Raw genomic sequence first — 12,752 nt, forward strand, 5'->3', positions numbered from 1 at the left:
TCGCTCACTGGGAGACTGCCTGTTTTGCTGTTCTTCAGCGCCATTGCAATCAAACAACTACAGGTCAGAGAAATACAGGAAATATCAGGAGATTGCATATACTCAGCCATCATTCTGGTCTAGCAACCTCAGACCCATCTCTTAAGACACAAACAGCTGGCTGCTCATGGGATTACCGTTCTCGAGTGCTCAGAAGTCACCCTGTGATCCTGCACATTTCGCTCCTTTGTGCTATTACTCTACCTTTATGCTGATGTCCAGGAACTAGTTTGCTAAAAAACTCCCCCTCAGAGGCAGCTTCCCCAGAACTCCTGGGTGGATGATGGGATTTTTGTTCCCTTCGAAAGGAATCAAACACTCTCGTGGTACCAAACCTACAGCGTTACAGTCATCCCAACACAGGATGTAGGTGATACGCTGTTCTGCTCTCTACTCACCTATATGAATAGATCGGTTTGGGGTAGTGCTTTGGATGAAGTTCTTGGGCAGAGTGAGGAGCCAGGCGTGGCTGAGAATAGTGTGGCTGAGTCCCGTAGGATGTGTTGTAGATGGCTGCTGGGTTACACTGTATGCAGAAGGAAAAGAAGGAAAATACTGGATGCAAAATGTCCGTGGGTATGTAGGTCTAGGGATACGTTACTGTTTTTCTTTTAAAAGAGTTCTAGATATGATCTTGGCAGGTACTCCAAGACACAGATGACAAGCAAATAACAGTACCTGTTGCGTGTTCTGTGCTAGGGCAAACACTTGCTGCGAATGAGGAGGAGGAAAGAGTTGTTGCTGTGCTTGTAAACTAGGAGACGGCTGCCCACCTACAGCGTACTGGCTCATCTGCTGAGATAAAGACAGACGTGTCAGTCTTGAAATTACCAACATCTTTTCCTAAGAAGTGTTGCAATAATAAGCCATGGAGGCCTGCACTTACATTTGCTCCGTGTGTTGAAATAGAATTCAGTCCCAGGATTCCCTGTGGCAGGCTGGCCTGGACATGAATCATTGCTCCAGGTGCTCCTGTGGAGTGCATATTGCTCGCTACAGGACCTGTTTGGGAGAAAGCAAAGGGAATGAATGGTCGCGTGGAAGTACACTTCAGAAAAGAGAGCTGACATTTGTTTTTAATAGAGGCAGTTGAACACAGCTAAGCTCTGGAGTGGATAATCACACCGCTCTGTGGCTCTTCCGTCCCAAAAGAACCCAGAGCGTTTCACAAATTGCAAAGTTGACATCAGCTGCTTCTAAAACTTGTTATGCAGGGAATGAAAGATGACAGCTGTTTAACAGTCCACAGTGGTGTTACCGACACAGTATCTTACAAAAGAAAAGAAAAAAAAAAGCCATATTCAGCACTATCTGAACTCCAGAAGGATTTCTGCTCTAAAGCGAGCAAGATGATACGCTGTGCTCCCTCAGCAGAATGCCGTAGGGAAAAAGTGTGTTTACCTAAAGGATGTTCACAAAGGAAAGAAAGTCTTTCAACGAACATATGCTGTAAGTCTGTATGAAGCAAACAGGTATGGGGTAAGTAAGATACTCTTACTTTTATCAATGTTGAAATAAACAAGAAAGACTAATTACCTAATTTCAAAGCTGTTGAAAACCTCTGAAATGCAAGTCTTAAATACCTTGGCCCAAGTTCATGCAACAAGGCACCGGCAACTACCCTGAGTAGAAAAGCCAATTGGATCCTAAGATCTCTGTTGTGACTGCTAGGGCTCTCTGCCTCTCCAAATTAAGGAAATGTATCAGCAACAGCCTTATCAGAAGACAACAGGCTCCAGGTCTCCTGACAGGAAGGGAAATGTAATGCACTTAAAAGGAATCTCCTAATCGGAAAGCTTGGCTGGGGCAGGGGGAGAAAGGAGGCAGTAGGCTGTGTCGTTTAAAGAGCAGTTATTTAACATCCTAACAGCTTACCTGTCTGTTGTAGCATTGCATTCTGGGCACCGAGGCTAAAATCCATTCTTCCACTGGCCATCTGTTGTAAGCGAGGAACATCAACAGATGTCAGCCACGACAAGGACTGTAAGTCACTGGGGAGGTCATCTTCACTCAGCTGGGAGGGGTCAGAAGCTACGAGCCTGCAAAATAGCATGAAAGGTTAGCGGAGAGCAAAGATGCTGCTACACTGTCCCTGGTAAGAGGGGAGATGATGGGGATGCCAAAGCTCACGTAGGTCAGCGGGGAAAACGCATCAGGCTGGAATTCTGTTTGCAGAATTCGGATGCGATCTTTGGCTTCGCAACTGGCTGGTTACTGCCACCCTGTTCCTAAGCGTCTGTTCCTTCGTACAATTTAAAACATTTTGGTAAGAAAACTGCTTGTGCAGTATTTGTAGGGGAAGAAGGCGTAAGAACCCAGAAGAGAAACCACCTAGAAACAAAACCAAAGCTGATCCATTATTTTCACATTTGTCAGAAATCTGCACTTGTTTGGCCTTGATGTAGAAGGAACCTGTCAGGACTTTTAACCTGACAATTTTGCATTAACCTTGAAATCCAGCGACCAGCCAGCCTCGGAAGGAGTTTCTGTGCCGAGCTCCTCAAGGGCCTGTGTCTGCTGCTGGCTTGGACACCTGGAGAGGGCTTTTCCCAGCCACTGCATCCCATCGGTGGGGACTGATCAGCGGAGAGCTGCTGCGTAAAAAAAAAACTTTACAGAATAAACCGGTGATCTCTTCCACTCAGATATATGAAGTTATTAACAAGGAACCACGAAACAATTTTTTTAGGCAGTTTTTGACGTGCTAAAGGATCAGAAGGAAAAGGTAGTGACTGAACACACAGTAACAGCTGTGTGTACAGTAGTACAGTACAGTAGCAGCTGCCTGTAGCAACTAAACTGAGGCATAACGATGACAGGCTGCTTTTGGTTTAAAGCTCTGGTTTTGCTACATTCGGCATGCTCTGTCCCACCTGTTTTGTTTTGCTTCTGATAGAGTGCACGGTACAAAACTGAAATTTTGGAATATATTTACAGTACTCAAAAATTCCTGTGTGGTCGAAATTGCTGTTAAAGTCGATAAAAGAACTATTGCAAATGAAGGGCTAAACTACTTTTACTGATGTTAAACAGTACTACAGCAGTCACGGGTATCTTGAGGAGTAAAGCAGTAATTAGAACATGTCAGGAAGTTATCATTAGATAGGCAGGGTAAATCCAAAGGGATTCAGGTCCAGGAAAACATCTTTCTCTTTCAGAAGAACACAGTTTAGTTGGATGTAGTTGATTTTGCTTTCAAAACAAAGGCTTTAAAGAGCTCTCTCATATATGTTAAAGCCAGCTGCGTGGTACTAAAGTGTGTTCATTGCCAAATGACAATGAAGAAGCCTTAAATAAATCTGGTCTCTTGCTGAAGCATCTTTTATGTTACATGATTCTAAAGCAGCTTAAAAGAACAAGCCAGAACTCTAGTGCCTGGCTGCCCAGGAGGTTTCAGCTCCTCTATTCATGATTTCCAGAAACACGTATCAAAGTTCCCTAAACTATTATCTGGAAGATCTTTAAAGCAGAATGCAATTTATTGGTTTGTAAAAAGATTCTGAAAAGAAGAAAAGAAAGAAGAAAAAAAAATCCAACACATGACCAGGAGCCAAAAGCTCAAATCCTGGCCAAAAAACATCTTCAAATCTCTCTCCCAGCCTACCCTGTTTTCTTTCTCCTACTGTAGTTATAGTGCAATAATTAGCATTGCCATGGTTACCACTGTTCAGTTATTTTGTGAGGCCTGGGACTTAAATACATAAAAAGACTATCAGGTGACGGCTCTCCCCGCCCGGAGATTGGCTGGATTGGAAGTAAACAAGAGCATTAAATGATTTGAAAACTGGGCAGGCTCATGTCGTTTGCAACAGTTGGGCCCATTCATGGGAAGCTGATAACCCATTGTGCCGCCAACGACTGCTGCCCGGTGGCACGTGGCCTCGATTGTTTTTGGGATTCTTGCTTAATTGTTTTTTCCCCCCCTCCTCCTTTTTACAAACTTCACATTAATCTGGCTGAATGACAGCCGACACACAACACACATCCACATGCCATCTGGCACCCCGGTCCCTGCCAGTCCTCCCAGACAAGTCAGCTCCTTCAACAAATAACGGGGTCAGATGGGCGGCGAGGGTCAGCACCCACTGCACACGCCTCCTGTCAGGCAATGAATCCGCCACATGCCCTCGCCGCTCCTCCGCGTGGGACGAGCATCTCCGCACTGGAGGACTGCGGGAGTCACGGTGGTGCTCAGCAGCCTTCCCAGCTGTAGCTTTTTGGGTAACAAAGGCCTCTGCTTCGCACTCACCCTAAATGCACTCATCCTGATGCTCTTTCTAGACATGGGAATGGCTGGCGGTACCCCGGGCACAGTTGGATGCCATCAGAAGCTTGAACCGTGACTCTCCGACGTGCCCGTCAGCATCGCGCAGCGTGCCCCTCTCAGCATCCGCGTGGTGCTCCCTCCCTCTCGCACTAACACCCTGGATCCAAATGAGGGCAAGGAAGGTGACTGAATTTTTAAGTTGATATAGCAGTCATTAAGCTCCATTTTAAACAGATATAAAGACGCGATAATATATAACAACTAGACAAAGGGTGCGAGCCAGCTCTTTTTCCAAGGCAAAGATATTTTCTTCCCTACCCCATCCTAGCATGGCATGGCTGTTTGAATTTGTGTTTGCAGTTCTTTTAAAATTACCTCCTGCTGTTCACTTACCCATTTTTTGGTACGGATGTGTTAGTTGTCAGAGTAACTCTTTTCATTAATAATGGGGAAAAAAGTATATTTAATCAGAATAAGGTATTTCACATTTAAGGATTATTCTTCAGGTTGTCTTCGAAACCAATGTTGAAATTTCATATGTCTTCGAGAAGGTGAAACTGCTTAAAGTATGCCCATCACCGTCTGACTGAGGTGTTTTAAATGCTCAGATATATTCTGCAGCACAAAACCAGCTTATCTCACAGTACGCAGGCTCAATGTGTGTCCTGCTTTTAGTGAAAAAATGTTAATCTAACTGCTTCTGGAAAGCGAGTTATGCACAGTGCTACCTAACATTTTAATCTCACAGGGTTCAATCTTTCTGAAAAATTGCCTGTGCTGAGCCAACTACAAAAATATAAGTCCGTACTGTAATATCGTGTGTACTTTGATTCTGTTCCCCTCCACCACCCTTTTCGGCTCACATTTGAGGGTAAACTTCAGGAGTCAGAGATCCTGTCTTTAGATGGGTGTTCACAGCCCCTGGCACAATGGGGCACTGTAGTAAAAGCAGCCATTTCCTTTCAATGCATGTAAATGAGATAAATAGTGATACGCTATAATTAATGCACACTACCGCAAATGTCCCCAGCTGCACGTTCCCCAGGGCTGTCTGGTGTATACACTGAGCTGCTAAACGCCTACGAGCAAAAGGTTACAGTCACACCAAATGTGTTGCAAACATGATATTATTTTTAAAGGTGTGGTGAAATTATGCAACTCCGTTTTTACCACTCTCCTTTCAAATCTCTGCAGGAAAATACCCTTCTGCTTCTATGTGTTTCTGTCCTAGAAAGGCACCTGCATTAGCAAGAATCCACGCGATGCTATGGATGTATGCCCCAGTTGTCCAAGGACGCTGCCCTCCTGCGAAAAGTGCCCTGAGAGCTATGACAGGTGACACAGAAATGCTGAGTGGTAGCATTAGTCTTTGCTATCTGCTCCATCACACAGTGAACAAAATATTTATCTAACCAGGGAAATAGATCTTGGCCACCAGCCAGCCCGCACAAAGTTTACTTTTCCAGAATCGGGAAAAACACCCCTTGGAATGAAACCCCTTTCCAAATCTCCCGATACTGAGCTCCAGACCGTCCTGCCTGCGGTCATGGAGAAATCGGACTCCTGCATTGGCTGCACATCTGACAAAGCTCACTGGAGCCTGTCAGCAGCGCAACACCGTTTGCTAAATGTACCTAAAGATACCTCTATTCCCCACCCCCCAAAAAAAGTACACCTTGCTGGCACAGGAAATAGCTAGATAGAATGAAATTTCATTCCCAGCATTACCTTGTGGGAATCTGCAGCTAACATCAGAGTTGAATTTGAATCTATATTCATAGATCTAACTCTATGATCTTTCCTCACATTGAGTTGTTCTAACGAGCTGGATCTAAGGGAGTTCATCACCACAGAAACCACTGTCAAGGTGAACTATCCACTTCTACGCTTGCAAACACCATTGTATAGTGAACCTGTCGCTGGAGACTATAGCGACCATCTCTTCAACAGCATCATAGAGTAGTCCGCCAAACAAGTTTGTTAAAACTAAAGGAAAGCTCAGCAACAAGTAGACCTTAAGATATTTTATCTCCAGCTAGTTTAGCTAATAACTGCGTGTTTCAGTCTATGACATGGTGTGCAGAGTTACATATTTCTATGCATATTGCACCATTCACATTTCGGGTACTCTGCTTGTTTGCTCTGGAGTCTGTCTCTAAAAGATTTAAAGCACTCAAACTGGTTGGTGTTGTAGGGCGAATGTAATGCTACAGGTTCTCTCAAAGGGATTAGTGCGTGGTGGCAACTCATCGCTGCCCCTGTTCTGAACCAAGTCAGACCAAAACTTTGTGGTTGCATTTGGCATATTCAACTTCAACCAGAGTTTTAAGACGTCTGTCACTCAATGGACAATTTTTATTACCATTGCCAGCACTGACATCTGAGCTTTTTGCCTATGCTGGCATAATACAACTGTTCAACAAGTAGGAGCAATCAGGGGTGACGTTCTTAACCAGCTGTTTGCAATGGTTTTTCCAGTGTGAGTGACAATTGAACAGGCAGAGTCATAAGAAGACCTCTTCTTGAAGTGGTGATGAGATGATGGTTTTCTTTTCTCTGGGGTTACGTAATGTCTCAGAACAAGCACAATGATTTCTCATATGTAAAACAACACAAGGAAAATATTTATGTTTTGTGACTCTTCAGCTGTCTCCACGGAAAGAAGTATTCTCTGTTTTACTGAAGGAGTCAACTTCTCCTTTTGCTCCTCACTCCATCTGCTCTGCTCCTTCCCTCTATGCACTTCTCTTCCCATCTTCCTCCCTTGCAGGTGCTTTTCCCTACATTAGGTTCAGTTTTCCACACTCACCCCCCTGCCTCTCTCCTCCCTGTTGCAGTACCAGCTTCTCTCCCGCTTCAGTCAGCAGCTCGCACTGCTGCTTTCTGTCTGTGATTCCTCTTTGCCTCTTGAAGGCACACCACCCATCCAGTCCCAAACCACCAGCCCACTTTTTCTCCTCCTTCTCTTCAAACTCTTTGAGTAATTTCTGGCCTTGCTAGAAACAAGAATAGAAATTAGGCAGCTTTCCAGGGACAACCAGAAACTCCCTGCTCAGCTACAGCTCAAGAAACTTTGGATTATAGGAACCAAAGCTAGTAAAGAAAAAGCAAATAACATGATTACCCTGTCAGTTTTCCTGTTCGCCTTTTCTTACAGCATGGTTCAGAAGAGCAGATGATTCTCCAGAAACCTTCCGCAAAGGTACTTAGCGCTATAGATGTGCTCCCAGAGACTTTTATACATTTCAGCTCTGAGTTTCACAACACCTCATTACATCATTTTGGTATAGGATGAAGGGAAACTAAATTACAAGTGACCTACGTGATTTGCTTAAGCCTAAGAGGAAATTAGGAGCAACATCAGCACTGAACTCCCAGCCACTCGCTCCCTGCTGTGCTTTACCCACATAACCATCCCCAGGTTCGGGATGCCAAATGCAGCCCATATCTGACTGTGCAATCTGTTTTGTTAAAAAAAAAAAAAACAAAACACACCCCAAAACCCCCAAAAACAAAACACAAAATGAAAATCTGTGGCTAATGTCAAAATAAGCTGCTTGTCAATGCAAAAATGTGCTGAAGTACCTGGCACTAGAGGAATGCTTTCTATAAAAATCAGTAGCATTGTCTACCTGGGAAGCAATCTTTCCTTTAACATTGCTTCATCTGCTTCTTATTAGCCATGAACTGATCTCGTGTAGTTATTTACTCCAGTGTAAAGGGAATATAAAATATACTACCCTTTGTTTTGCACTGCTGTAAGAACGCATCTCACTTGCATCAGTTGCTGCTGTGATCATGCAGCAATTCTGCTTTCCACACACAGAGATTTTTAAAATGAGTAAAATCAGAGCAGCGTGCCATGAGCACCTGAGATCTCACAGGAATGCTCAGAAAGTCCAAATTCCTTTTCTGCTTTCTTGTTTTAAACGGGAGGTCAAGCACCTCTTTTCAGGTAAGATAGGAACTCAGTTCTGGTTTCGCTGGAGGCAGACGAGCCTGAGAAGCCTACAAGACACTGTCTGGGTACAAACCAGCCCTTCCCATTTCTGCCTGTGACTGCAAGACAATTTGAGGAGCAAGGGCCACAATTTTTTATTAATACCGATTAGCACATTTCAGGAACTGCATAGGAAACAGTTGAGCTAATCCACTTAAATCAATCCACAGTGGCCTGAGTTTGACTGATTCCTAGGAGGTTTCTCACATTTTTTTGAAAGAATGAGGCAACTACTGTGATGAAATTCCTCCGACACATCGAGTCATTATCTCATTCCCTGTCAGACACACATGGTGTCAAGGGAATGGACACTGACATTTTCTTCAGGAACAATTACGGTTTCGTTAGTTATGCATTTGTAACCTTTTGTCTGCAGAAATGTCCTGCATGCAAACTCCCGGGCTCCATCCATCCCCAGTGGTGACAGTCAGAAGTCCTGAGCTGTAGCTTGCTCTGCAGAAACCAAAGTGCAAAGCCAGATATGAGAGTACCACTTAGGAGAGCTAAAATGAACTGTGTGTCATAAAGGCTTTTCACCTTTTTCACCACTATAATGCAGGCGCATCCGAAACGTATAGAATACAGAGGTTGCACATTTATGTGCCTGTGCTTCTTCATATGATTTTACACTAAACTATGCTAGCATAAAGTAATTATTACAACAAAAATTTAATCAAACTATCTAATTCACAGAATTCACAGAATTGTGAATGAGCTGATGAATACACACCAATATTTGAAGAACCCAAGGAAAAAATTAAAATGGGGTGGAGGATATAGTCTCCTAATACGTTGAGTGATTAACAATGAATAACAACTTTTGATGAAAAAGATAGCTATTTAAAACTGAATTTGTGTTTAACATGTATGGAAAATGTATTGCAAGGCCTTCAAAATACTACATAAGGCTTCTATCAACTGGAAACACAGAGTAATATAAAAAAATAGAAACATGGTCCTTACACAAAATATTGAGCTGCAAAACATGAAGTTAATTCATCTTTTTGGTCTAGAGTTAGCCTTACTTCTAAAGTAATGTTATTTCTTCAAATTGAATTATACATTTGAGTTATTTCTTTCAAAATATGGATGCCACATTGTTACCCAGAATGATGACTTGATTCCTTACATTTGCATTTTCACACATGCCAAAGAATCCATAGCAAATTACTGTCTCCTTTCCAATGTCCCGTTTCTCATGTCATGATTTATTATATGATAGGTAATAGACCGCACATAACTGTACCTAATTTGGGAATGGGATAGTTCCTGTGAAAAATAAGCACACTGCTGCTTATTTGAAAACCAAGAACGCTGACTTAGGATAATACTGAGGCTTCTTTGGGAGAGAACTTACAGGTCTGTAAGTGCTTTAGCAGTCTTAGTCCAGGCCCACCTTGGCCTCTCATCTGCCTCCCTGGGGCTTCTACTGCTCAAGACCTGCACAGTAAATCTGATTCCGTACTTCTGTACATCACAGTGGATCATGCTTCTCTTGCACTGGTTATGTGTGTTAAATCAAATTAGACTGTGAAAGGATAGATTGCAGCTTCCAGTTAAAAATACTGCTTGAAGACCACAGCGTTCATGAGCTGAAGAACCCTGTTTCTCAGTGACCAGCTCCAAGTCCCCTGAAGACCACGGGAGCTCTCTGCTAATTTAGTAGCCTTCCAGTTGGCTCCTATAGTTTACACAGCGTTGTGCTGAAATAACCACAAGTGCACCACTGCATAGTAAACTTGTGGTCCGCCTATTGCTTCAATTTAAACATCAAAATATTTACACTCAAACATAATGTTAGATTATTAATTAACAAGAATAAAGTGTTAAGGGTTAAGAAAATCACAGTGTGTTACCACTACATTTAGTCCCTGAAATGTAAATTGAAATCGTTAGAAATATTTCTCACTGCTACAATTAGGAAAATATTGAAGGTAGCAATATTTTCTCTGGGAGACTGAGAGGTATCTGCTAATGCAAAGTATTACTTTTCATTGGTAGTCAGGCAGTGACAGCACCATAAAAACATAGGCATCAGAGAAGATACGATGGCCCTTAATCATTCCTGGACAGCATGATGTTTTATATCCCACAGCTGCATTGGTGGAAGAGATATTTATTTAAAATCATTTTACTATGGTGCAAATAGTCACTGGACTTTGCATAGCAGTCTAATCCTCATTACTACTCTACGTGCTACATCAGACTTACTATAGATGTTTTGGATCCAGAGAATTCAGACCTGGTAAAATCAGGGATTTTTTTCCTCATCCATTAAAAAAAAAAAAAAGAAAAGAAAAAAATCCCAGAGTTTCAAAGTGCACGCATAAGCTGTATGAAAACTGATCAGTATTTGTTGATTTGATCCCCTGCTTACACGCCCATGCACTCCCCTCCCTTTTCAGTGTTTCCTCCTGCACACTCGCAGGAAAGCCCGGTCTCCTCCAAGTCCAACTGTCCCATTGAAAGATTCCAAGTGAGACAGAAGAGTATTCTCAGCACAGCCCCAGCCTCCCACTCACTAATTGGAGGCCATTCCCCATTTTGTGGAGCCTTGATGCTCCCCCATGGAGAACTCGGGACTGTGGGTTCCAGTCTTGGACTGTGGTGACAGCAGGAGAGTAAACAGAGCTGATAGAATTTGACAGGTCTATTCTTTTCTTAAAATCATTCAGTCTAAAAGATTTTCTTTTACATAATCCAAAGTGTTTTCTCATGAAGTAGGACAAATACTGCTCTGCATTTATGGTGCAGTGCAGATTTTATGCATTTTTATCAGAATTTGCCACTATTAAATGAGGTCAAATAATTCCTTTTAAAGATGCATTAAAGAAATCACAAGTGGGTTAAAAACTTTAGAGAACTGGGATCTTTGAGTTCAAAATGTTTAACAGAGAATTGAAAGTAGTTTTTAAAAGCAGCTGACTTCCAAAGAAAAGAAGAAACTTTTACAATTCCTTTACTGGAAGTAAAATAAATCCTATCTTTCTCAAAAAAAGAGTGTTTTTCTGCAGCTATGAGTTAAAGAATAGTTCTCTCCATAAAAAGGGTCTTTGTTAAGGTGGTATGTTCTTCAGGGCACTGAAGATACAGACTTAAATATAAATACCCAGAAGTCTCTCTCTCATACACACCCTTCATTAAATACTGAATAATTTCTTCACAAATATTTACATAGCCAACAAAAACGCCGAGAGCAAACAGTGCTTTGATAAACAGCAAAACAGAGTTCCACAAACCTTTTTCGACAGTGGCTTCAGAGAGTATAACAAATCACTTGTTGAGCTGCAAGAGGGTGCAGTGCAGTGTTTGCATTTTGAATAGAGTGAGGCTGGTAGAAGAATACCTGCGGCTGACCGCTATTACCCACAGAAGGGGGTGAAAACACCCCCAGGCTGGGAGGAAGGAGATAGTCTCTCACTCTGCATTTTAAAACAGGAAAACTTTATTTTTTTTTTTTTTTACTGTGAGAACTGGATCCTGTTCTGCTATTCTGTATTTCTTGGAACTTTGCATCATGTGACGAGATGTAACCTAACTTAACCCAGTGCACTGTAATTCATGCAGAACTATCCAGTGACTTCTAAGAGTACTTTTCAATGTTAAATGGGTGTGTAGTGGTACAGGTAAATTACCAAAGGCTGTTGACAAATCCAGGTTTGTTCCCACTGATATTAGAACTTTGACAGCAGTCAGTGCTTTGGAGTACTCCATAAGCACTTGTTTTAATGAAAAACTTTTCTAGTGTCTACTGCGCTTGATTTAGTCTCCCCATGACTGTTTCATAACAATGCAAAACGTGATCTGAAAGGGAACTTTTAAATAATTATTATTTAACGAGAACATCCTTCTCTGGCAAGACTCATACAGTAGAGAGAGGCAACACTCATACAGTAGAGTTTACTGGGAGGTCACCCCAAGGCTTTTATCAAACATAGTTTAGTATCGAAATACTTTAAACAGGAATGCTTCTAAATGAGTAGTGCATTGTAACCGGTCACCAGGTTAGGAATCTGGTTTACAGTGGAGAAATAATGCGGTTAACTTTAAAAAAATAGATAAAAAAATGTTGTTTTCTATATGCTAAGGTTGTGGGTTTGTTTGTTTGTTTGTTTGTTTTTTTAAGGAAATAGAACCCAACAGGAGTTAGCAGGCTGTGACGGCGCAGCGCGTGTTTTGGGAAGGGTCGAAGGGCTCACCTGTACTCCTGTGAAGGGTGGCGGCTGTGCCCTGAGCTCCTGACGAGTCCCGACATGGTGGCCGGGAGGCGGCTCTCGATCATGCCCCCGGCGCGGCGGCCCCGCGGCGGCAGTAGCTATCCAGCACTTCAGCACCGCCAGCGGAGCCCGGCGCTGCGGCAAAAAAAGCAAAACCCAACTTAAATATGACCTTTACCCCCGGCTCTGTTTGGCAATGCAGTAAAAATATTTTAAGGGGGACCCCCCC

General features: G+C 42.7%; 1 protein-coding gene across 1 annotated transcript in view; it reads right to left on the bottom strand.

Moving 5' to 3' along the window:
- FOXN4 (forkhead box N4) overlaps positions 1 to 12,588 on the bottom strand; it is a 17,763-nt gene extending 5,175 nt beyond the window's left edge. The window contains exons 1-6 of the mRNA XM_009880377.1: positions 12,506 to 12,588; positions 1,915 to 2,078; positions 926 to 1,041; positions 718 to 831; positions 438 to 565; positions 1 to 57 (exon numbers count right to left, since the gene is read on the bottom strand). Of these exons, the coding sequence (XP_009878679.1) occupies positions 1 to 57; positions 438 to 565; positions 718 to 831; positions 926 to 1,041; positions 1,915 to 2,078; positions 12,506 to 12,588 (662 nt within the window). The remainder of the gene's footprint in view (positions 58 to 437; positions 566 to 717; positions 832 to 925; positions 1,042 to 1,914; positions 2,079 to 12,505) is intronic.
- Positions 12,589 to 12,752: the final 164 nt, after the last annotated feature.

This window comes from Charadrius vociferus, unplaced genomic scaffold, assembly GCF_000708025.1.
Source record: "Charadrius vociferus isolate BGI_N301 unplaced genomic scaffold, ASM70802v2 scaffold332, whole genome shotgun sequence".
In the NCBI taxonomy this organism is placed as follows: Eukaryota; Metazoa; Chordata; class Aves; order Charadriiformes; family Charadriidae; genus Charadrius; species Charadrius vociferus.